The sequence below is a fragment of the Opisthorchis viverrini genome (genome assembly GCF_000715545.1).
Source record: "Opisthorchis viverrini unplaced genomic scaffold opera_v5_141, whole genome shotgun sequence".
In the NCBI taxonomy this organism is placed as follows: domain Eukaryota; kingdom Metazoa; phylum Platyhelminthes; class Trematoda; order Opisthorchiida; family Opisthorchiidae; genus Opisthorchis; species Opisthorchis viverrini.
Window position 1 is genome coordinate 1,031,208 of NW_008751798.1, and position 26,892 is coordinate 1,058,099.

The window sequence follows — 26,892 nt, forward strand, 5'->3', positions numbered from 1 at the left end:
AGCTGCCTGCCAACGGAAGGAGGCATGAGAAATACTGCCAGATTGTTCAAGCCTAGGCAGGAACAGTCGAGATGCTGAGGTTGGGTTCGAATCACGTCCGTAAGCTGGCGCCTTAACCACTGAGCTATCTCGAGCTCATAGATTTCAGTCCGATGAAGACAGGATGGAGAAGTAGCAGTTCGCGAAAAAGGAGGCAACGATATTCATAGAGTGTTATTTAACCACCAATGAGCGACGGAAGATAATCATAAGGCTTGTCCTGCTGACTACATTTGGACGTTGAGGGTTGACATCCGGAACACACGAAAATCCAGCTGAAGAGTAAACAATTGACGACGAAAATTTTCCGTAACTGACATAAAAAGCCACAGATGATGTATTTAGTGGGTTTTTTGGCGGTTTAATGACGCGACTTGTTGCGTAGAAGAACGTTATCGTTGTTTGTACGAACGAAAGCGACCACACTCCACTGATATGTCTACACTGCTGAATGCCCCTACTATGTGATCACTATGAGATGAAGGTAAGTCACCTGCGTTTGTTCATCGATATTTCTAGAAGATTATCAGGGTTTGATAGAAAAATTGGCCCAGTAATTTAGAAGAGCAAGAGAAAACATATGGGCAAAACGGGTAGCCACAGGTGGACTACGACGGCTAAGTTCCATAACTAGCGGCGGATGTCCGTTTGTCCTAAAGCGCTCATTTTACCCGATCATGTATCGAATATGGGTGTGTGTGATGGAATGACACAAGTCCATTCCCATTTTCCTAGTGGTACTTCACCTAAACAGATTGATAGGGTTGCATTCCGAGTAAGCCGAGGTGGTAAAACACTTGTTTCGATGCGAGAAGCGACTTGAAGCAGGATCCAATCAACTAGTCAGAGTCAAAGTATTAAACGCATAAATATTCACAAGGATTGCAGTGAGTCTGCTCAAAAACTACTCTTCACAAATGCTAACAAGCTAGCGTGGGTTGTCGTTCTGGATGCGCCCCCAATCTTGTCTGTTTTTTACCGATAGTGAATTAGCAGTGGACAACCGGAATATGGGACACGGCTAACAATGGATGCGAAGACATTAGGTTGATCTCGACTGACTATCAAGCTTCTATCAGTGTTTGAGGAAGTGCTCATGGTGCCGTAAACAGGAGCACAGAAAAAATCCAGACCATTGGAGACAACAGAAATAAATACTTACCTAGTACAGACACGCCAAGCAACGTACGACCAAGCTGACTCTGAGTGATCAAGGAGGATGCGGCGAGGCGCTGAGTGGGTCCACCCTCATGTGCAGTGTTCGCGTTAGCCAACAAGTGTGTATTTGGGCGAGCGGAACCCAACAATGTTGGGTGGTTAGGATCGATTCGCTTGTGTGCATCGTTTAACACAGTAGTGTCCAAATCCCGAATACTGTTAGACGAATCCGACGCACTGTTTTCATGATCTTCCCTGGTCTGTTGGCTACCAGCTTCGGCCGCTTTGGCTTTTTTGGCCTCAATTAATACCTTTTCCGGATCTAAACCAAGTTGCTCTAAACTCTGGCAAACTTGTTTGCGAAACCGATGGAGTAATAAGGTGGATGATCTGTCAGCAAACTGTGAAGGAAGCAGGAAGGCAAAGTTGATTCAATTTGTCATAGAAGGTAGATGAACATGATTAATTGATTGATTAAATACTCGCTCAAACGTATTGTCCAGATTGCTGGCTGACATTTGAGGCCAAGCAGAGCGAGAACGACGTAGATAAAAATTTTGCACGCCAAACCAACGTGGAAAAGACCATTCGTTATTTTTAAGGGTTCGCTAGCAGGATAGTTACAGGACTGTTGTCGTCTTGACACAGCAATTTGTGGTTGTGCTGAATTTACGAGCAGCTGGTTGAGGCTTATTTCCACATAATCACACTCATTCAGGAGGGCCAACATAAGAAGCATTAAGCCGTTGTACTCACATTGCCTCAGAAAGAACTCTGAGAACAATCAAAAACAGGGCTCCCCACAAGCCAAGTTGAACCAAGTAATCTAGGAATGGACACCACCCACTAGGGGTAGACAGTTCTTTTCCACGTAATGAGTTCTTTTTCGCTATTACGACAAGTGAAGATTTCAGCGAAAGCTATGGAGTTGCAGTCTACGGAAGCGAGGTTTCACTCTGCAGGAGAAAACAGAGCACTTTACCGAAAGGATCCAAAATATGGAACCGGTGCAAACGGATACCCAGAGATTAATTAAAATGTGGTTGCAAACAAACCAACGAATAAAACACGCATTGTTGAAAAAGTCGCTGTTGATATCAGGATACTCGAAAACACTCCGAAGACGCACGATTGCTACCTCATGTAACCATGCTCAATACTGTGAATGCAGAGACAATCGCTCTGTTTTGAACGCCGATTCGCTTCGTGATAGTGTCAATTCATGGGAACCATGGCAGAAGGGTCGATGAAATAGTAGCGTATTTCATGATTCTATTCAGATATCCAGTCTGTTCTACTGTGTACAAAAACGGTACTTTCCATCCATCGTTGTTCTATCGGAAGCACGCATACAAAGTTCCGGCTTGGTAGTAAAACTCCAACCACTAAAAGCACTAAAGCCACCGTATAGCATGTAATACAGTTTGACTATTCAGACTGATTTTTTGGTCATCAGCCCACTACTTACCCTGTGAGTAGACAACGTAGGTTATGAGTGCATGTGACAACCAACCATAAACAGACCACGGCGAAAACGATAGGATGCACAATACAGGGAAGTTGAAAAATGTAGGCAATGTTCCATGACAACCCATTGGAAAACAGCGTTCCAGCTAAACCAACCTACTTTGAACATTGCTTCGCTCAACAGGAGCAGTTCAACATGCAATTCCACATTTTTTGGGGAGGGGTGAAGCTGGGATAACATGCGCAAGTATAACTTTGCCTCCGCTGATTGCGGTGCTTTCAAGATTTCACTTGCGAGCGTCAAGGCCAGGCGATCGTGATGAGGATTGTTCTGGGAAATTGAAGAAAAAACGGAAAGCAGTCAGTTAATATAGGGGGGTGTTAAACGGAGCACAATGGGCGATGTTGCTGAGGTAGAAAAATAAGCAAACAGACTAACGAAGCAAGAAATTCCCTAAACTGCACAATCTAACACAGACCATGCTAAATCGATGCGGGACATGCGAATCTACAGAGTTTGGGTCGAGTTAACACATCTCGCGTGGGTGATTTAAGTGCCCATATTTAGACTAGTCTACAAACAGTAAAAGGAACCAATATGATGAAAACAAGACTAACCAGGCTCAACTCGTTTGGCATCAGCTGTTCAGTTTCAAGAGCCGGTTGCTCGCCTTCCAAATGCTCTTGATCCGCCATATCCACGGGTTGCTGCTTCTTCTGCACCCGTGGTTGTGTGTCTTGAGCACTCTTCAGCTGGATAGTATCGGTCAAGTGAGCCAATAGGGCTGCGACATCAGCCGGTTCAACTTCGGAAAGCGGGGACGAGGCAGGTGCACGGATTAAGGATGAGAGGGTCGGAAGAACGGCATCGGTCAAGGCCGCTTGGTGAATATCGTGACTAGCGCTGCTACCCGTTGAATTTGCTGTGTTGCCGCATGCGTAATCCGTAAAAAAACAGGCCAGACCACGTCGGATAGCCGGGCGATCTTCACTGATCGGGTTGAACCACAACAGGATAAGTTGACTAAGCACTTGGCTGGAGACGAATCTATCGTAGATAAGCAATTTTGCTAGACCCAAAGCACTGGTCGTTCGCAGATCATCGTCCTAAGAAGGATAACATATAAAACAGAAATGAACACTACTGACAGTGCCTATTATAACTACAGAAAACGAAATGGGCACGTGTTTTGACTAACATGTTACATGTTTGCCGGCATGGCACGACAAAGTACCGTCCTATTGTGCCCGATGAGGCTTAGAAATGACTAACTTGGATGAAAGGATAAACGCGTTAAATTCTCATGAAGTGTCGACGAAAGATTATATTAGGTAAGTCCCTCGTACTAGGAGATTTAGTACCCGTGAATGGACACACTAACCATAACAAGACAAGGTTCTGTAGATAGTGGCCGAGGGGTGTTGAAAAGAATGCGTAAGGGATGGACCGTATTATGTAATGAAACAATCTCGTTGTCCAAAATTTACCGAATTACGTCGTTTATAGCTGACAGCGTATGCCACTATCTAACCGGACAAGTGCCATGACGATGGCAGTGTGAACTGATTGGCGCCGGGTGATATCAGTACAGATAGAACACGATGGTACGGTAGACACAATAACAGCCGTATCTCTCACCTCGTTATCCAGCAATGCGACAATCGGTTTGAGTAGACGTGCTGCAGTTTTCGACATTTCTTCGCGTCGGACTAGTCTGTTAGAAAGTGTAACTTGTGCGCCGTCAGCAATTTGGTCATTCTGTCGCATGAGGACAATGTAGTCAGACGCAACTATTGGAAGGAAAAAGCATAATCACATGACAGGTGGAAGAGAGAACTGCAGTAAAAGTGCTTGGAAAGTCTATCAGGTTATAGTGCCACAAGAAAAGCAGGCAAGCATTGATTGGTGGCACACAGTTGTTCGACAAAAGGTAAGACGTGAAAAACGCACTGAAATGCCCATACGACTCAAATGACGCACAGCAAGATGGACGATAGAGATAAGTTTGTGAATAAAAACAATCATCCAGAAACGGTGGATGATCAAAATGGCACCTAGCACACTAAAATTTCCCGATAAGAAATGGTCGAACCAACACAAGTAACCTTTCCAAAAAGGATTTGGGTGTGTGTTTGAAAATGCATGAAAATGCACTATCAAAAGCAGCAAGGCATTGAAAACACTAGCTTGCACTACTGTGGGGTAGTATCGTTAAAAAACTCCATGTCGAAGACACAAACGCAGAATAGTTTGTTAGATAGCTACATAGCAGTATTTCTAATACCCTATAAGCCCCGTCCGGGAGCCCCTCATCTAGGGAAGCGGTAGCTAAAATGGCGACCAAGCTTTGCTGTATAGGGTTTTCACGGTTTTTGGTAACACTGTGACCACCTTCAAAAGATTTCAAATTGACATTATGAGGGGGGGGGGGAAGTATGCAAGATGGACATTCTCCCTACTCAAAACAGCTATGTTTGTGACCCCATCAAGTCATAGAACATGAGCCCAATTCTGGCATTTGATCAGTACAAAAATATCCGCTAAGTTCGGCTCCTCGGCCGCAGTCTGTCTGCTTCACAAGGTCAAGTTCGAGCGATTAGGGGATTCCACGTTCCTGACAATGAAGTATACGTAAACCGAAACGAGGAACAGTCAACCTAAACAGTCATCTCAACTTTGAGATTCGTACAACCCGATCCAAATACTGGATCGGGATAAGCATACATTAGACGTAATCGAAAGAGAATTGATTTAAAGAAGTAGCCGTCATGAATAAGAAAGTTAGTGTATTTTGGACTCAAAAGGAAGAACTGAGGCGAACTGTACTAAATATTGAGTTTAGAAGTTGACCGGTGCTGTATGAATATATGCATGGCATACACTTGCGTGAAGACTGCAAAAAAAGTGACACGATTTTAGTGCGATTCTAAGCTCCACAGAAAATGAAGCAAGGTACAGCGTAAGCCTCGTATGAAAGAACAGTCAAACAACACAACATACCGCAACTGTTATCATCATCGCCATCTGAATCGGTGCCTTCACCAACCTCGCTGAGCAGTATACTCGCATCTTTTGAAGTCGTGATACGCGCGTACGGCCGCACCTTGGCATCATGGAACGGCCGAAAACCATAGATGAGGTAGCAATCGATTATGCACTTCAAGGCAGTTTCGCTGATCATCACATGGTCAACGCGCATTGCCTGGGGAATGGGACAAACGGTGAGTTGGCGAAATCTCAAAGAGGATGTGACGTAGCCGCAAACCAAACATGTGAAGATGAAGAAACCATACTAAGTGAACAGCAGCTAACTAAAGTGCAATATTTCCGCCCAGGTGGGCTATTCATCTTGGGGATGTTAACCGTCCAGGGGAAGCCAGGGATGGCATGAGGATCACGGCGTGAAATGACGAACCGAATCCACTCGACGGCTCGATCGCTCCCGTAAAGGCTCGGAAAACCAGATGAGGGATGCTACCATTAGTGCCATCGCTGAAGTTTTGTAGTGTCATTGGAGGCCAAAACATTCCGTTGTATATTTGTCCGTCAGATTCCCAGACAAGCCTCCCAGCTAGAAGCAACGTTCCCTTTCTAACCTTATATGGTATAGCGTTGCAAACAACAAACATCAATTTTTCAATGTCTCTTGTCATTCAAACTGTTAGTGGAATAATTTTCCGTTGAGATTTTGTCCTGTAATAAGCATAGATTGGCTTAATCAATGCTAAGAAGTTGTTTCCACCATATGGAGAATCAAGGATGCGAATCTCACGAAACTCAACGGAGTTTTGCACCAGCGACCTCCCGCCCAGCAGATTGAACATTCAAAAGTTTGGCCAGGAGCGGCTAGTCACCAGTGTGCTTAGTTTGCACCTAGGGAATTCGTCGGCGTTGACGCTCAACAATCAAACGATCGGGGTACAAACTTTCTAGAGCAAACAGTTTCGCGGAGGAAGGCAGCAACAATGCATTCATAAAAACGAACATGATGCCTACCTGGAAGAAACACCTTACAGTCTTCACATCGCACTTCTACAGTGGCACACGGCAGAGGACAGAACGTACGTGCCCCAAGACTGCCTCGTAATGCGAGTACACGCAGTAAAGGGGCTCGCACACCTTAGTTTAACTGTTCCGCTGTGGTCTTCATGGCGTGGATGTGCCCGGTGGAACTAGGTTCCAACCAAAATTCAAGACCCGAACGACTCAAGGGCACAGTTTGGCGACTAATGGATAACCATCGGAAGTAGTATGTTTTCCAATGTTTGGACTCATCATATGTGCTTTGTAGTGCGTCCTAGAAAGATGGGTCTCTTCATTACAGTGCCGTATTCGAACTTGAAGTGCACAAGTCAGATCACATATCTGTATTTTGCTTGGCGACGATCTCTCCCACACCAACTGGGTCAATGGTTAGAGATATGACTACCAGAGTCTCCTGGACCTTCGGGCTGGGGGCAGCAAACAACTGGCGACCTGTTCAATAAAAATGGTAATGCACTTCCACATTTCAATGAACACAGACACCATCCGGTCTGACTTCGAGCGAAATGTTCCGATCAACCACTCTAATGAACTTACTGTCTACGTGTGGGCACCCCGGCAGGATACTAGCACACGTAAAACCGCAAATAGCATGCACCCAAAATTAATTCACGCCACATCGGAAACCACGTGGCAAATAAAACTAAAGACGAAATGGTTGGTGCTGTTTCTTCATCTGGCAAGTAAACTGTGTGTCTCGATCAGTTCTACCCGTGTTCTGTGACGTGGGATGATTTTCGTTTGATGTCGGTGTCTGTTTATATTTTGACGTTGACAAAACGTTCCGAATAGGGGTCAACGAGTCTTCTGATCACACGTTCATCCTTGTTCTCAATCCAGATAGCCAAACTGGAAGTCCAGTTGAACGAAGTAAACGAGTCTCTACACGAATGTGTCCGACGAAAGGAGTTTGAGAGAGCCATGGGGTTGCGAGATCAGTGTGCTCAACTGGAAAGCGAAAGATCGGCCCTGCTTGGCCAGCTTCATGGGGAGAATATTAAGCCTGCACAGTAAGTTACCGCCCTCTTATTAAACCCATCACAAAGCGACTGTGGCCCATCGATGTGTTTGCATGTATTCACTCTTCTACCCCACACCTTCCTAATTCGAAGATTCACTCTGCAGATCCCAGTCATAAGACTGGTCGGTTTGTTCGCAGTGCATCACACTCAGCTGAAGTTTCTTTACGTCCGACCTCAGTAACAATCCTACACAAATCGAAGTGTGCTTTCAAACCCCAAAAGCTAGTCTACCTAAATGCCTTCAATGTTCGCATATTGAAGCAAGCAGGATAACAGATGGCGTTCGCTTGTACGCTGGATTCTCTCTGCATTGATGTAGGTTGTCTGTCATTATAGACAAACGCCAAGCACAAACCTTGTTGAATAAACTGTCTATCATCGTGCCTTCTTCGCCATATGCCTCGCGACTTCAAAGTGCAAGGTCATACTTCAGATGGTATGGTTTCTGAAGGTAACATTTTCAAAGTGAATCACAGTGAATTGTGGCTAATTTTACATACCTGTGTAGTTGTACCAGCTCTTACGGAAGTGTGTCTGATGAAGTCAGTGCACGATTCTCAAAGACGAGAATCACGTTTGCTAATTTGTCACTTGTGACGTCAAAATGTCATACCACTCTGACTCAATGGTTGCATGTACTATGCTATGATAGAGTAGACTCGGCCTCTGAGGACAGACGATATGAGGCGTCTTCAGGTTTTTGAGCACCGATGTCTCAGAGGCACTGTTGGTTTCGGATACGCGTATACGGTTGTGCAGAAGGTACGCCAATTGCGGGAGACATTCACTATCACCGACTGTGATGGCTCGACCATGTTCTGCGGATGCCGAGTCACCTTCTATCCAGACTAGTGTTGTTCTTCGTGCCTCCTTCAGAATGGTGCGAACCGCGAGGCAGAAAACGTATGACTTGACAGCAGGGTGTGAAAGTGATTACAAAGAGTTTGGGTGCTATTGATGTTGTACGCCTTCCAGGCTGCGGTTCCCACGACCCTTCCTGCGCTTGACTGGAGACATTGCAAGAAATGTCTGCTGATGGATGTCAGTCGCGTTCATACTTATAGTGTCTTCTGAAACTGTCTGATTGAGTGTTTAGAGGTATAGGTACCTCAGGATACGTGACATGGACTGACATCGAGTTCCCTCCCTCGCCCAACCTTCTTCTCTCGCCTTCACTCTACGGCTTTAGAAATAAATAGATGAATAGACAATAAATTGCTCATAAGGTTGCTGCAAATTCTTCAACATTCCACAATCAGTTTCACCCTTCTTGGGACTCACCAGGTAGGTGTAGTTCCCGAGTTTCCGTTAACCTATGTTCCACTCCAACCCAAATTGCACGAAATTAGCGAAATGCACTCATCTGCAAACAGATTTGGTTTTACGAGAGACACCTGGAACCCGGATGAATCTTTCGTTTATGATGAAGCATGAGGCGGCCTGGCGCAGTACATTCAGTTGCTTAAAAACAACATCGACACAAAACCAAATTTATTTGCAAATGAGTAAATTCCGATAATTAGATGAGATCTATGGTTGTACGGCAGTGGAGCAGTAGTGTCGACATTGATAGTGCTGTCTCTGATGATGATGCCTGTTCGTGTAGATACTGATAATTTATCGAACGCCGAACACGAAAACCAGTAATTGATGCCGGAAACATTAGTACACCCATGCTGCACCGGTTTACAAGCTAACTGATGGTTCATAATCATGGTGATTCACGTATTCCTTTCCCATATCCATTGCTGATCATCTCGCTCGTAACTCATAGTCCCCTACCACTTTACGAGAACTTCTTTATACTGTATGCCCGTGTTAGGACTAAGCGGATAAACTTGACTAAACTACCAGCCCGATTATCATGATCACCAGCCTGTGGTTGTGTGTCTACTTTGTCATTGGGTTGTGCAGGAGGTATTTCAATCATGGAGAACTTCCAGCACCATCGACTTCGATGACCCTCCCATGTGCTACGCATGTCGAAACACTGCCTACCGAGAAAAGTGCTGTTCTGTGTGCCTCTAGACCTGTAGAAATAACCCGATACGAAGTAAAAGCATTCCAAAGGGTGTTCCTTCTTTGAAATTAAACGTAAATCCTTGAAAAGCCCTTGAAATTCAATATCGAAACCCTTTGGATACGAGCGGATGGGACAAGCATGACAGGAATGTCATAGGTTGAAGATTGTAGTTCAGGTGCATGAGAGTCCTGTTGCTAGTGTCTGAGTTCGTTACTTATGACTTCGGTGTCGTCACAGCTTTCAAAAGCTGTGAATTGAGGGTGAAGTAAATGTAGTCAGATTGTTTCTCTGGACGACAATATACGCTGCTCACCACTGAGGGAAGGGGAACTTCCACATGATTGGGCATCCGGAGTAAAATTGGCGACAGACCCATTAGTAGCACTAACAGCAATGCATAAGTGACATATATTGAGGCTTAACTGTCCTCACTAAAAATATAGTTAATTAAACAACACAGGAAGCATAGACTCACTGAATAGAACAGATGCAAGTACTGAATAGCCAGCGGTAAATCCATGGAACAACACAAGCCCAAAGTCAGGATTGCCTGATTCCGGACAGAAGGATCACTGTGCTGGATACTGGGAAAGATCTAGCGGCAAATTAACGGAAGGAAACGAGTGCGAATGAAGAAATGACGTATGACAAGCAGATAGTGTCATCATATACAAAAGACCATGAATCAAAAGACAAAGTGAAATGTCTCTCCATGTACGTTAGAATAGTCAAAATAGAAAATCTAGTTAGGCGTGACTTAAGTTTCTGCACGACTTTTACGCTTGTGAAAACAAACTAACTAAACACGCATACGACACGCGCTAAGGAAAACAGGACACCGGATCACATAGTATTCGGTAATACGCTCCATCCGATAGTTCGAAACAATGCTGGTTGCATTACCGATAGGGCTTCAGTACAGAAGCTCGACCGTAATCTAGGTCAAAAAGGTGCAGAAAAAGGCAATAAATTTGTGATGGATTAAGCCAAACCACAGTCCAACGGCGTCGCCCTCTTGCTCAGTTCAATCAAGGTTTGCACCGGACATAAGCAACAAATAAATCCAAGTAATGTCAGGATAACCGCATCGTCAACAGCCGGACATCTATTCGAAACTGGCCATCGGATTGAGGCGATTGCACAAAAGACAGCTGATCAAATTAAACCAGCCCTGACTTTGTGCACAAAAGCAGATGAAGCAAACGATGATTACGTTGTGATTGATCGGGTGGGTGACTTGCAGAGATCAACCAAAAAGTTCAACAATGTTTCTTCGCTTGCATGTTTTAATTTCGCGGATGAAGAAAGGAAACAAATACCAACTATCTGTCAGTTTTAATAAGATGGATAAAGCGGACACAATGTTTCAAAGTTGATAGTTTCTTTGTCGTACATACGCTAAGTATCGCCAGCAAACTAAACGTTAAGTGGGTACCTTATTAGGCACGTGACGGTTCTGTGAACCGGATAAAGGTTTCCCAAGTCTAGACGGAAACAATCGAACTATGGGCTTTGTAAGAGACTTGTACTTCAAATCTTGAAAGATGCGTCTATACTAAACATTTCAAGATGCCTACATAACCAACTTTTCAGCTAGACAACAAGGAACACCGACTCTAACGAACACCTTCAGCCAAACATGGGCCACGCAGACTACGTCCACCGAGGCAACTTTGCGGGGTACGAACAATCTAGCTAAAAATGCAATCCAGTTATCCGGCAATGATATGCTAGCTGCGGTTAATTTCAACTGGATCAGACCTCCAACTCATGGACCTTCCTGAAGGAGTGCTCTCTATCTACAAGTAACCTAGGTGTCCGTTCGTGCCATTGGTATAAATCCTGGCCGGTGTCGACAAAATGAGAACATTTGTAGAAGCATTCATATGTCCCTATTTCCGAAACACCAACAGAGAACGGATGCCCAATGGTTAGGTGTCCATAGTGGTGGAACCCCGATCATTCAAGTACTGATCCAGGATTTGATATACTGAACCATTCCGGTCACACGTAGTATCAGCTACCGCGAGTCAAGTGAGCCTAACTCGAAGCTAGGACTCAACGATACAGTCAAACAATACGACAAGTTTCGGAACGGCAGTAAGAACACAGTGCACTGGTTAACTACAACCATTGTACGACAGATACGCGATTCTTACAGCTGACAATGATGAGCTAAGTATGCAGCGAGTCACCAAGTGTGTACCAGGGACTGGTTGATTAGGTGCGCTCCATGGAGTGAAATATATTGGTTTAACAGATGGAGTAAGTTAACAAACGCATGATGAAGTGGCAAGTCGATGTTGGTGGGTACTAAACACCGCAACGTTGTGGCTAGGCGATAAGCATGTGACGGGCAAGCAACTCACCAAGCTGTCTAGCAGTGAGCGCAGTGAAGCTGGGAGCCTCCAAAGTGTGGGAGCTTGTTGTACGACCAAAGCAGCAAGACGGTTCGCTTTTTGTAACACTGCAGCTGAACACCGCTCAAGGAGATTGTGTAGTCCGTCCTCCGCGGCTTTCTCTTCTCCATCTTCGTCATCCTCCAACTCCGGTGCACCGGGTTTAACTTCCGTGGCAGCTTCTGAGTTTGAGTGTTCACCTTTTGCATCGGGTTTCGTCTGGTTATTGGGAGTTTCTCTACATTAGTGGTAAGATGAGGGACTTTCATGGTCGTATGAACTATCAAGCGAATAAAACCGAATTGATAAAGTGATAAGACTCAAAATGGCCGGAAATCTATAAGCTAAATAAAATCTCATGAACGCTGTTAAGAGAGCGGCTAAGAAGAAATGAGTGAGCGACATATACGTTTAGCTTCAAGGTGAATTTTCGAATTCGTCGTTCAGTTCGCACTGCTCGCGTTGAATGGACTCAGTATATGATGAGTACTAATTGGGAAAATTTACCGTCTGACTGAATAAAACAGTTAAAAATGGATCAAAATTACCCAGCCAATTTTTGTTAGCCAAGTGTTGATCCAGTGGATCCCCAGTAGGCAAACCACAGGCGGCTTGTGCGTAACCATTGTGCTGCAATGTGCCAGCCGCTGATGCGATTCGAACAAGACCGGAGGAAACCTCTTCCACAGTTCATCGGATCGCTCTACCAACTGCTAAATCTTCCAGTTTCGGAACCAAGAATAGAGAGAGCGTTCTAGGCTTACATGAAATTTGTTGCAGTGACGAAATTCCAGCGACTCACAAGTTCGAGATTCATTCATCAGCTGACCGTAAATGACTATTGTGCAGTGTCCTTGTCAGTTACTCCTTATGCACGGCCTGTCATACTTATTAATTCCCTCTTTCAAGAGTTTATGGTGCGCAGTAGGCAATCCGCGGAAACGATCAAATCGGCATAATGTTGACCATGAATGCCAACCTCAGGTCAAAGTTCGGCGTAACCGACGTTGAACTTATATGTAGCATAAAACATCGTCATCTCTCCCAGAATGCGACAAAGAATGGGTAAGCATGCGTCCTCGACAAACTTCAGAATTGTCAGGAAATCGCCGAAAAGTTGGCCGTATACTTGTTAGGCGGAATTTCGCACCGATACCGCTCACAGTTAGGCGCTGCTACGGCCAAAAGGACCACATGCGATTGGTCAAGAAATCGGACCGCTTTCCGGTCAAGCATCAAGGGGAGCTCTGATGCGCTGCTACGCCAAAAGGACCACATGCGATTGGTCAAGAAATCGGACCGCTTTCCGGTCAAGCATCAAGGGGAGCTCTGATTGGCCAAAAGTGAGGACTCAACGGACAAACATGATCCAGTATTCGCTGAATACGAGTTGCCAGTGCCGCATCCACTTTATATGTGCCGTGTTGTACATGTGTTTGACCTGGCTTTGAGCGTTAATACACATTGTGTACCATTGGTTTTTTTTTGACGGGAACGCCACTCTGAGTTGGGCATGAAAAACAGCAATCTCTTCGGCAAACGATGGTTAGGCATACACAACACAGGTCTCAACCAACGCAGCTTCTGATGCTGGACACATACTTCAATGGAAGTGCCCGTTGAACAACCGAAAACGCGATTCCTATCTACCTTGTTACGGATTCGCCGACACCAATCCACACGGGCTACGGTTCTGGGAAAACGATTGAAGAACACCCGAAGATGTCCCAGTTCCGCTGATCGAATAGGCCAAGTCTCACAGCCATACAACAAAACAGCCCGCACTGTAGCTTAATACACACGTCCCTTGAGATTCAGGGATAAAATACCTTGACGCCATAGGTGTCTCAAATTAGCAAACGCGGCCCGAGCCATGCAGATTCGTGCATCGAACCTCATCCGTCAAGCTACATTTGGAAATAATACAACTTCCAAGATCCGTAAAACGATCCAAAAATTCGAGTGCTTCTCCATGGATGGTAAGTGGCGTGTTGAGCGACTGCTTGTCTAGGAGCACATTGTGGGTGCAAAGCTCATGCCAAAGGACAGGATGACTTTGGTCACTTCATCCGCTTGGTCCCAAGACAGAGACATATAGTTAAAAGAAAGTTTTCGTTAAGTGTGAATGGATAATGTTGTACGACGCAACGGTGCTCAAAACCCTGAAGACGCCTCATATCGTCTGTCCTCAGTCAGAGAGTCTACTCTATCATAGCATAGTACATGCAACCATTGAGTCAGAGTGGTATGACATTTTGACGTCACAAGTGACAAATTAGCAAACGTGATTCTCGTCTTTGAGAATCGTGCACTGACTTCATCAGACACACTTCCGTAAGAGCTGGTACAACTACACAGGTATGTAAAATTAGCCACAATTCACTGTGATTCACTTTGAAAATGTTACCTTCAGAAACCATACCATCTGAAGTATGACCTTGCACTTTGAAGTCGCGAGGCATATGGCGAAGAAGGCACGATGATAGACAGTTTATTCAACAAGGTTTGTGCTTGGCGTTTGTCTATAATGACAGACAACCTACATCAATGCAGAGAGAATCCAGCGTACAAGCGAACGCCATCTGTTATCCTGCTTGCTTCAATATGCGAACATTGAAGGCATTTAGGTAGACTAGCTTTTGGGGTTTGAAAGCACACTTCGATTTGTGTAGGATTGTTACTGAGGTCGGACGTAAAGAAACTTCAGCTGAGTGTGATGCACTGCGAACAAACCGACCAGTCTTATGACTGGGATCTGCAGAGTGAATCTTCGAATTAGGAAGGTGTGGGGTAGAAGAGTGAATACATGCAAACACATCGATGGGCCACAGTCGCTTTGTGATGGGTTTAATAAGAGGGCGGTAACTTACTGTGCAGGCTTAATATTCTCCCCATGAAGCTGGCCAAGCAGGGCCGATCTTTCGCTTTCCAGTTGAGCACACTGATCTCGCAACCCCATGGCTCTCTCAAACTCCTTTCGTCGGACACATTCGTGTAGAGACTCGTTTACTTCGTTCAACTGGACTTCCAGTTTGGCTATCTGGATTGAGAACAAGGATGAACGTGTGATCAGAAGACTCGTTGACCCCTATTCGGAACGTTTTGTCAACGTCAAAATACAAACAGAAATAGCCGAGAACCATTTCGCATGACGCCTACCTTGAATCTCACTCAGCGTACGATAAAACATCAAACTAAGATCATCGCGCGTCGCAGAACACGGGTAGTACTGATCGAGATATGCAGGTTTCGTGTCCATCCCATGGAGAGAATGCACTAACAACAGGGTTTTATTGGTGGAGGCAGCTAAGGATTGTATATTTCCTACAAAAAGCTCGAAGACATTTTGTGCCGATAGGTATGAAGTGCCATATTCACCAACCGTCTTTTACCTGGATGGCAAGAGGACGACGCGCAACCAATGGAAATGCTGTTCAGTTATCGGTACTAGCATCTTGGCGAGAGCAGCGGTGTTCGCTATACTCAAGGAAAAAATGACCCGGTCTTCAGGAAACGTCTTGCTAACTAGTGTCTAACTGGCATGCTGCTGGGGGAACGGACTTTTCATGTTCCCATGCAGAAACACGTTTGTAGCAAGCGATTCCTGTTCGCAGTCTAATGAAACATGCACCCGGTAAAAAGCATTCGGTTAGCGCACAGTTAATCATGGACACCGATCGCAAACAAGTGATAGCGCTGGCACTAGCAGTGCGATCACACCATTTGGAGACAACAGTGTGCTCGAACCAAACCAAAATCAAGGAACTCGACTGGGCAAGTTTTATTAACGCAACCAGCTGCGGAAGCCTAGTCAAATGTCTCTACCATGTTGGTGTGCGTTGACTTACTCCTCCACGGAAGCGGATCGCAGCAGCATGGATTACTAGTGTATTGCTGTCAATGATAGTGATGTCCATACTACGTCACTCCATGCTACAAGCCATCCGACGCTGCACTAGATTGGATATTTCCACAGCATGTAAATGCGTTTGACTGACCCGCTTGGGTGAGCTCGAGATGGTTCAGTGCTTACTGACCGGAAGATCCGTGGTTCGAACCCATCTCGGTATCTCGACCGCTCCTGTCGACTTTTAAATAGAGTGCATGACGTCAAGCTCGGTCTTTGTAGTCGAGAGTTATTGTCCAATTCGAGAGAAAAGTGGGGACATTTTAGGCTGTCTATCTTTGTGAAAATTGACGTGCACATCTGGGGACTGGTGATAAAAATAAGCCCTTGCACACAATCGTGGTTTTCAATGACCGTCTGAACAGCTTTACTTTCTAATACCTAAAGATGGTCAAAATTCTCTATGGAGGCTACTACAAGCGAGTAGCCCGCCGAAGGCAAGAAAGCCATCTAGTAATCTGCAACAGTAGGACGGATTCCAAGGTAGAGCATGTGCTTGAAAAATGAGAGACAACAGTTTGGTCTAGCTGGTTGGCTATGAACCAAATACCAAAAGGTGTAGTGGATCAAACTGTTGCAGTTCTATTAATCAAGAATAAGGAAAATAAGGTGGTGGGTATCTTATCTGGTCATTGACTTTGAGTAGTCCTACTTTTCTAATGCAGCACGAGCCAGTGAATTCTGACTCAGCCGTCTTTCATTGTTTTCAATCAACGGTGCGTATCAATCCAGTTCCTCCATCAGAGATGGCAACTGCCAACAAGACTGTCTATTGATTGACGGAGAAATAACACCGATTGATCTCGTATGCGGCTTTTCTAACATGCACACAGTTGGAACATGAATGACGAAAATACAACCAGTGGACATTTCACTCGCGGGATAAGGAATGACGGTGTCAATATCAGGACAACAAAGGGGTGCAACAAATGGACGAATGAACAATTGGAGCAGATGAAGGATGCGAAGGGATGCCATGTGCGTCAGTAGGTCACAAGGCGAAAGGTTTACATGGTTACTCTAACGCTCAAGAGTTGTCTGACACAGTGTTCCAAGGAGCCAAAAAACAATACTACTGTTGACATAACATAACCTTCTTCAAAGCAACGACAAACAAATGGGGTCCGTCTTAGTTTAATCAGCGCGAATAGTGCAAAGAATGGGAGAACGATATCGGAACATAGCCGTTAAGCAGGCCAGCAAAACAAAACACAAGGTGCAAAGACCATTCCATTAGTACCTTTAACCGGATGTCCCGTTCGACATCTTTGCTGAGTGTGGGTTGAAGTTCCACCGGCCTGGTGTCCTTTTGCTGCGAACCGCCTTCCGCTTGAGTCTTGCAGGGTGGTGCCTCAGATGCTGAGTTGATATGTGCCTGAGGCTCAACCGGGTCACACAATTCGCTGATCATCTCAATAACGTTGTTGACTCGTTTACGCTGAATACGGAGTGACCAGAAAAGGGCGTATGCAAAACAAAGTGAACCACAAACACTGAATCGACGACAAGACAAATTTATATAGCTGGGAGAACGACTAAGTGTATTTAACTTGGAGACCCTTTTGAAACGACCGTTTGGGGTTTATGCTTCCACAAGGTTTTCCTAACCCACCACTCCCTCTTTATTGTCTGTCCTGTCCTAAGCTATAGAGATGGTAATCGCTTACCCTGTCAGAGATCAATGAAACTCGTAGAGTTCGCCTTATCTTGTGAGTGAATCGACACCAGAAGCAAATACAAAAACCGTTAACTACAAAGAAACACCTCATTTGGAGAATTTTTCGTGGGTTCATCAGCAAAACTCGCGTGGAATTACAGAGCACCCTAATAATCTGAAGCAGTAATTATTATCCTGGGACAACAAAATACCCCTACAGTGAGGATATCCCATATGGTGGGCATTTTTTAAACTGTATGAATCTTCCATTCCGGTTTCGAACGTGTAAACTGACCAATTAAGGTTGCTATGGAGCGGTGTTTCGATGATATAAGGCGTGAATGACAGTCACGTTTAAACCGATCCACATTGTATCAGGCTCGGTCCATCGGAGCTTTGTTTTCATAGACACTCTTAGCTTAAATGAAATGGGTCGCGTGAATATTCACAAAGGAGAGTGGATATATATGGAATCCGATTACTCAGAGTTATTTTTTGAACGGCTTGGGTGAGCGGACATGTGGCCGACAGAGGAAGGGAGGGGGAGAATTTGAGTTGTATTTCCATATACAGTAAGTGTATAGGACTGAAATGTGGATACTTCCGGATAGTTCCTAGTGTTCGCGAGATACGCCAACATTTCCAGAAGATAGCCGAAGTAAGCTAACGCGAAAACACCAGTTAGCAACTGAGTCGCAGCACTTTTGGTTTCCATGTGCAGTGTGAATGCTCACTTGAGGGTGTTGGAGACAACGACGTCGGTTCCAGAGTCCCCTAAACTCAGCTGAACTGCTGCCGCTGGGTAATACGTAAAGTCAAGGTTTTCACACGTCATACCTCCCTACCGATTACAATTTAGTCGGTGAAAAACTCACAAAACAAACCTCTATTGGATGCAGTGTATATGTGTAAATATATACGGCGCAGCGAAAACTCGCACGAGACTAAAGAAGGAAGCACCACATTCTGTCGAGGTGTTTATGGCCTGATAGTACAATTTTCATGCAATGACCAGGAGATTGGTCAACTTCGCACTGCTGATGATTCCAAAAACCAAAACAGCTGTTTTGCTTGGCCTTTTAGCAAAGGGCAATCTCATTTCGTTCTGATTGCTTATCCATGGACCTGAAATGATTGATACCTCATCACTGAAGCATTCCCCTTGCGTCCGCGAAACCGTTTCCCTATCTGAAGGTCTACCATAACATGGCAGCGTTGTTTCCACTTTGGAGATTGGTCAAATTACTAGCACCTTCCAAGTGTTCGACACATTGCAGACTGTCGCACCATCTGCGATCATGCTACCGCATAAGTGTCTGGGTGATGGAGGTATGGAGAACGGAAGCATTTCCCGGTCAAGCAGGAAACGCAAGAGTCAACGCACAGTAATGATGCCTTTGTATCACATACCCGACATTTTCCGCACTCCTCCAACAACGCCAATCAACTACGCTACTGCGATATTCAGTTTGTGTTGGATTTTGGCATGCAATCAATAATTGATAGGCGCTATGTAAACGAAAGACGGGTTCACCAGCGAACACAACTTGAAAGATGTAAATGTGGACATGCAGGACAAAATGCGACCGAACAGAGCAGAACACATGACAAAGAAGCCGTGGAGTTGTTCTTACAAAAAGGCCGGGTCGCGTAGAGGGTGGTGATTCCTAGGCCGGACGTATCCGTCTACGATACACGAAGAAACCATTGAAATTTTGCAGTTGAGAACAACTATAAACGGAGCACGAAGGAGTTCCCCGAACAATGAATTGTGAATCCAACTGGGCTAGCGTATGCGTTGGGTTGGGCCCCATTGAGACCACATATAATGGGAAAATTTGGTTGCACACAGGTGGGAGCAACACGGCTAATGTGACTACGTCATATCTGTCGACGTTTCGCATGGCTGATACGGCTTCTCTTGGAGAAAAGGATCACCAATGCGACCGAATTATTGACAACTGTTTGTGTATTCCTTTATCGAGTAAGGATATGAACTCTCTTGAATCACTTCAGCGATGTGGAATACTGGGTGAAAAGGGCTCCACAAGATGGCCCCCTGACGACTGAAGAAACCAACCACCTGCTCACCTATCCACCATCCGTTCATTAACTGCACGTGATCTTGGTGAAATTGGTGAGTAGAGTTTTGCTGGTGTCGGGACGTTCAACTGATCCAGACCACTCTACAGTTATCTGATTTCACTATTATTCCTTGAACTTCAAGCACTTCACTGACTTTTCGTGTTTCTCATCCTCAAAGCCATTTCAACTGTCAGTGACTACTGAGTTGTTGTGCGGCGTTCCAACAAGATTCGGATAACGTACCAGATGGAAACACTGTGAGTACCTGCTCGTAGTGACCGGGTTTCTTAGCACTGCACCAGTGCTCACGACAATCAATGCCACAGGTATTGCAGATCAAGAAACACCATCCTAGACTGCTGTACACAAAGGGTTACTTTGTCTTTAGTCAGACCAGTGAGAAAGTGCAAGTGCCGAAGCATAAAATTGGCCGACTGCATCGACTGGCTGATCTGGGACTATTGCGTTCACGATTGACTACTCCCAAGTCTTTTCACACGTGAACTGCACAACAAATCGTGCGAAGGCAATATCTGGGTGGGGTAATATGACCTACGTTTGCAATGTAAGGTGCTCACAGGGCACCACTACCTTGGGCCTAGCTGTAAAATCTACAGTGTTGGATCAGTCCGCTGGCTCGTGTCTAACCGCAAATGACAAAATCTGCAACACTCTTCCGGTGCTATCCTGCCATGCCACCCGAAGGAAGCACGAGGGTTGAGATACCACCGGGCTTCCTAAGTCTAAGCAAGAGTGGTCGATGTTCCGGGATTGGGCTCGACCACGAACCATCCGGTCAGTAAATTTGCACCGTCGAACTATCTTACAGAGTGGTTCACATTTAGAACTAGTACTCTTGGGCTTTCGTAGTTCAGCAGTTTTGGATCACAGATGCGGTTCAAAACTAACTTTGACATCTCAGTTGACCTTGTTTGCCCTTAGGAAACCTGGTGGTATCACAGCCCCAGTGTTTTCTTGGGGTTGCATTGCAGCCAAAAACTAAAAGGATGCCGCAGCTGAGCGACTGTTGTTCATCATTTATTTTATTATCAGTTTACAGAAGTCCTATGACGAAGTGTGAACCCAATTGAGCATAAGCTAAGAAAAGTAATCAAACGACACGAAGGCACCATTTCCAAAAGTGTTGGGAGAAACTCGGTTGAATAAAACTGGTCTCTAACAGTAATAAGCCCAAGCCTAGATAGGGGAAGTCGAGAGGCAGCAGTCGGGTTCGAACCACGGACTTTCCGGTCAGTAAATTCGAGCTCTAACCACTTGAGCCATCTCGCCCCAAAAAACTCTTCAGCTGTAGTAGTCTAATTGCCCATCCTAGAAACTGGTCTCTAGGATGGGTAATTAGACTACTGCAGCAGAAGAGTTCAACGAATATCGGAATAAGTGTAAGACGGATTACAGTTCTCACCAAATTGGGCTCCAGTAACGCGTGAACCTTGAGTAGATGAGTGGACAGTGTGCTCGGGACCACGGGACTAGTGATCCATTCATGAATAAGTGTCACAAGTCTGCGCCGACCAAACTCGTCACTGAGGTCTAAGGACAGGGCAAGGCGAAGCACATGTTCCACAATGCACTCTTGTTCCATCGCTTTCTCGTCAAACTCTTCGGCTAACACCATTTGTACTAGCTGATCAATCAGTCTGCCAGGAGAATAACGAAAAGGAGAGTGGATTAGCAGTTTGTGTACATTTGTGACTGGTGCTTGGAAGCGACCGCACGAACAGCCCACAAGTTGCCGAAAATTGCTGTGAGTCTCATAGATGAGATGAGGGGTATCGAACTTATTTATCCCTAAGGAAACGGTTGGTTGTTGATCAGTAAAGTTTGAATCTATGCACAAGTGCTGCATGCGGCAGTCGTAGTCAATTAGTCAGTCGAAAATGCGTAAACGTAGCAGGTTACAAATGAACAAACTCCAGGATTTTCCGAGCCTTCATTCCTAAGCCCATCTTTATAGTCATTTGGTCTGAAATTGTTAGATCGGTACATTCCTTTCTCGTTATCAAGATTTAGAAAAAGCAGATAAACTTGGCTGAACTTGTGACAGATAATCGTACACCGTAGCGACAAGTAACTTCGAGATACTGGTACACCTACAGTAAGTCGCTGCACGGATAGTCGTTAGATACAGGGGTACAGAGAAAAATAGACGCAACCAGCAAAACAGTGGAGTAAATAAGAGCATGGAGTATTCTTTGCTCAGCTACAGACAGTACAACACGAGTCCATTGATTCCATGCGCTATTGTCCCCCGGACAGAGAAAATGCAGAGTAAGGACGGGAATGCCACACACTAGGAGCTAAGACCCTGCCACCTCGGTGGCGTTGAAGTAGCTATGTGATAAAGAGGGATAGCTACGCATTTGAAGTAATAGAATGGATACAGAGGGGTCATTGGCTGCGCGATTTGGTTGTCCATCGGTGCCACTAATCGGTATTGTGTCCACCCCTGGGATTCCAATCCGCGGAAATGATAACTGGTAGCCCGACAAGGCCTAGTTTTCACACTCCATTGCTAAGTCACAAAATGTTCGCCTTTTGGTAGTTTTAAATCAGCACAACAAAAACACGTAGATGCAGGTGTTCGCCCGAGATTCTACTTGTGATCTAGCCACAATGACTTTGGTGTGATTCACTCATCTATCAAAAGATGGGGCGAGATGACCCAAGTGGTTAGAGCGCGAATTTACTGAGGTCCGTGGTTCGAACCAGACCCTCAACTTCCCCTGTCCAGGCTTGGGGAACCTGACAGTATCCCAGCCTTCGTGCTCCCTTCGGGTGGCATGGCAGTTAGGCACCGAAAGTGTGTTACAGCTGAACGGTGATCTTTTTTCTTATTTTTCTATCTATCATACGAAAATACACTTTAAAAACAGCTTGCCGAAGCACTCGTTACCCATTTGATATCTCCACCTGAACAGTGCTTCGTCTACCTGGCGCAGGGAACATGTCTCAGTTTCACAAAGGATGGATTACATTACGATGGTGTCAGGACGCGCCCAGACAGGAAAAAAAGCACATGTGCAGAGAGTGACGCATCCCCAAGGTCAACATCGGTACGACAAGTCCGGAAAGTAAGAGTTGGCGGCTCTCACCAAACATGGATTAGTAACATACGACCAGCGTATTGGGCCTGAGATTGTTCACGACCGGAACACCGCCATGTGCTGTATGGAGCGAACAAGTGAACGACCATATTTGGCCATTTAGTCATCCTATGTATTACGCAGACGCTCTGTATGTTTTGTCCTGGCAATACAGCCGTATCTCCAGTTCTCTGTCTTCTCCTTATCGCGTAGTCTGGCAGGCTCAGCGCAGGCGTAACCGAATAGACGGCCACCCACGATACAGCAGATGGTGTGCAATTTGCCTGTGACAGATCCTTGTCTTAACCTTCCAGATTCAAGCAGTGAACTCACATTCTGTCGTTCTTTCAAGACCAATCTGACCGTCTTCACCGCAACAACTTTCTATAAAATACGACGGCGCAGCTATGCACGGCACCCGCAAGTATCTTCCGCAAAATAATTCTCCTAGCACGGGCGAAACCGCCTGGCTGTATCGGTGTTGTGATAGACCGGAAAAGCGGTATCGTAAGGCAATCTACAAATTTTCTTGCTAATAATTCTAGCACTTTGAATGCATTTGACCTATTACGAATCGTAGCACTCATTACTTTCAATAAAATCCTACGGCACACAACCGAAAAGCTGAGTGCGATCCACGAGAGATCACAACGGAATACAGAAACGAACAAAAAAACATCGATTGAAGACCACATAAAAGTAAAAAGGTCACCCGTACCATGGTATCCTGTTAATTTTGAGATTTCTGTATACCAGAGGAACTGCGAGCAATATCCACAACGTATGCGATACCAACGAGGTCGAATGCATTGTGCGCTCTGTACGATATCAATTTTAAGGTGAAGAAAAACAACGACAGGGTGACTAGCTGACCTCAGCTTCAGTGAACACAGATGTGATAGTTACATTGACCAATTGTGTGGTCTCTTGCAGATTGACTGTACATCGATGGACACCAAGTCGACGTTTGCTTCTTTTGTCCTTTGTGATTTCAATTGGTCCGCTCCTGAAGAAGGTCACTCAGGCTGGCTGAGACATTCATTTATGGAAAAGACTGCAAATATGGTTACTTTTCCTCCATAAATCAGCCTATGAAGAACTAGTTAGATATCCGAAGTTAGCAGAACCATAGTAAAAAACCTAATGGGAATGGTTATAAACATCAGTGCCTGACTGATGACCAGCGATTGGCAACAATATATACGGTGGGTAAATTGGTGACTCAAACCACAATCGGATCCTGGGTGTGTTGTTATTCTAATCGACAGCGATTACAGAAAACCAAGTTTTTAACCATCATACATTTAAGACTGTAAAAAGAGGTTAGGTTAGTTGTAGGCAACCAAATCAGATTTTAGTTTGGTTTCCCTTAAATGGTTACATCAAAGCACTGGTCGGGAGTACTGGATAAAATATGATGGAGGATTTACATTTTCGTCATATCCACATAGGAACTCGCCGAAGGAATGATCAGTTCTGGCGAAACTGCCCCAGTGTTTGTCTCAGATTCTTCGTCGTCAGCAATGACATCATTCGTTGGATGTGGATTTCCTTTAGGTTGATTTTCTCGTCTTTTATTAAGGTATTCTGCCAAAGCCCGCCAAAAAAATGCGGCGTCGGGTGTCAGCATTTCTGGTTTGATTGTTCGTCTGGAGAATGAAACAATGAAAGAAACACTTTCAAGTGGGTCAGTCTACCAATATTCGTGGTACTACTTCGTAGCTGCCGGTGAACAAAAAGATTTCACTGGATAACTCAGTTTCGAACTACGGAAGGTGCACCATTCCCGTTGATCAACAAGGCAGTGGATTTGAAAATGCAAACGTATATAATACGAAAGTAGCACTCTGTTGACAGAACCATCCAGTGAGACAGAGGATAAAATTCACCTGTTCATAACTCCCAGGAGCACTGTTAAGAAAATAAATCGCTAAGCTGTAGCACTCTTTTGGTGCCTAGCTGCCATGACACCCGAAGGTTGCACCAGTGCTGGGATACCGCCAGGTTGCCCAAGTCTAGACAGGAGAAGTCGAGAGACAGAGGTCGGGTTCGAACCACGGACCTTCCGGTCAGTAACTATTACCAGACTGAAAATCCTGAATAAACCAAAAATATGGAATGACAGTTATGACACAAAGCTGAACGGGGTTACTCTACCTTGTTTCAACTCTGCGTAACATAATGGACCTAGATACCGTAGATGTGATCTACTCTCATCGTAAGACCACTTCACAGGTTTCTGTCGTAGGGGACCGCGTGATCCTAACTCTGCCTGGTTGGAGACACTACAAGATATGGCTGCCAACTGATACCAGTGGCGATCTTGTTGTCAGTTTCTACCCAGATTGCTTGAATGAGTGTTTGGAGGTGTAGGCGCCTCGGAATGATTGTAGCACAAGGTTCCTTCACCGTCCACCTCTATTCTTTTCTTCACAATAAGGCTTTCAATTAAATCGTGGTTGTACGTCAGCGAAGCACCGGTGTTAAACACCGATGTCCTGCTGTCAATAATGATGATGACAACCTGGTTTCTGTGGGTCTGACTCGATACAAGCGGTGCTGTCATCGACACACGCCACATTCAGCAGCGCACCGGAGTGATGTAAACGGATAATTGAACGGTGGAGTGTTGAATCACTATCCCGAAGTCCTCCGGTTGGAATATGCCTATGTATGAGGTATACTCCCGGTGAACCGGAGTGAAGACGAAACAGCTGTACGGTACTTTAGTGAAGACGCCTATTGTGAGAAATAATGAGATTGAAAAGGTAAGCTCATGGAGCTCATGTATCCATTAAAAACGAAGGAATAATCTTTCAGCTGCAATGCGATGGAAGCAAAAGGACCAAGACAGTACCAGTTTACCCAAACACAGGCAATCGAGATACCGAGGTAGAGTTCAAACCACGGACCGCCAGGTTAGTAGGTTCGCACCTTTACCACTGAACTTAGTTATCCACAAACTAAAGTAGACTATCTAGCTACAGGCTAACAGAAAAGCCGATGACACCGGTTGGTAACCGCATTTCAGGTCACCAGCTAAGTAAGGTGGGCAGTCTGTGTGTTTCTCTCCAGACGTTTCTCAGTCCAGACGTTCCAAACAACCTCTTCCATAACTGAAGGTGTCTGTTTTACTCTGCCACTAAAACTAGACAAATAAAACAACTGTATAGTCCTTGAACAACAAACAAGCAAACAACCGTAGCCACCGCATTTGTTCCACAGGATAGACTTCACCTAATGCCGCGGGCTGAACTCAGTTCACCATCCGCTGCTGAATAAATTGGACACATGTAGATCACCCAAACAGCAAACAAGCAAGCAGTACAAAACGCCTGTACGATTACATGGTGTTGGGTAGGTTGGGTAGGAATGTCGAAGTTCAGGTGGCTGCAAAGGATGGATTCACCAACATAAAGAAACGACCTGTTAAATTCAAGCATGAGTGGTGAGTAGACAATACGGAAAAGCTCACTCTTGGTTCCAGAAAGGATATGTCGACGTTTCAGCCCAAAACTCCACAATGATTTGAGTGGGACGACAGATGATCTTCAATGGGTTGCATAAACTCAACGGTGCAGTCATCCAACCGTAGATTGTTTGTCGAGAATATATGTACATGACTTACAAAACCGCTGGTATGCCCAATAAATAAGTTGTATTCTTCGGTGGTATCAGACCTAACCACCGAAAGTTTGTTCCCGGCTTCTGACATAAAACCTGTCATTCGTTTCACCCACGCTTTGCACACCCTTTTCACCTTGCACCCAAATGTACCTATCCACTTTAGGCACTAAGTCAACCAGCCGTTACGAACATCAGGTAATTATAACTGAGGCGGCTTCGTTCCCTGATGGTTTTGGGCAGCAGAGTAGAGCTACGCGTCGGAAATGATAACTGGTACCTTCCTACTGTGGTCGGGATGATGTGGGGGGGGGGGGGGGGGGGAAAGGGGGGGAAAAAAAGGGCGGGCCTTGAGGTAAAAA

The 26,892-nt window shown here is 45.2% G+C and overlaps 1 protein-coding gene across 1 annotated transcript in view; it reads right to left on the reverse strand.

Annotated features, from left to right (window-relative positions):
- T265_14099 (hypothetical protein) overlaps positions 1 to 26,892 on the reverse strand; it is a gene marked incomplete at both ends in the record, with an annotated part of 56,140 nt that overhangs the window by 960 nt on the left and 28,288 nt on the right. Inside the window, 11 exons of the mRNA XM_009172021.1 lie at positions 1,202 to 1,598; positions 2,825 to 2,995; positions 3,283 to 3,771; positions 4,304 to 4,455; positions 5,666 to 5,957; positions 12,124 to 12,391; positions 15,024 to 15,193; positions 17,301 to 17,583; positions 19,809 to 19,903; positions 21,226 to 21,460; positions 24,337 to 24,555. Of these exons, the coding sequence (XP_009170285.1) occupies positions 1,202 to 1,598; positions 2,825 to 2,995; positions 3,283 to 3,771; positions 4,304 to 4,455; positions 5,666 to 5,957; positions 12,124 to 12,391; positions 15,024 to 15,193; positions 17,301 to 17,583; positions 19,809 to 19,903; positions 21,226 to 21,460; positions 24,337 to 24,555 (2,771 nt within the window). The remainder of the gene's footprint in view (positions 1 to 1,201; positions 1,599 to 2,824; positions 2,996 to 3,282; positions 3,772 to 4,303; positions 4,456 to 5,665; positions 5,958 to 12,123; positions 12,392 to 15,023; positions 15,194 to 17,300; positions 17,584 to 19,808; positions 19,904 to 21,225; positions 21,461 to 24,336; positions 24,556 to 26,892) is intronic.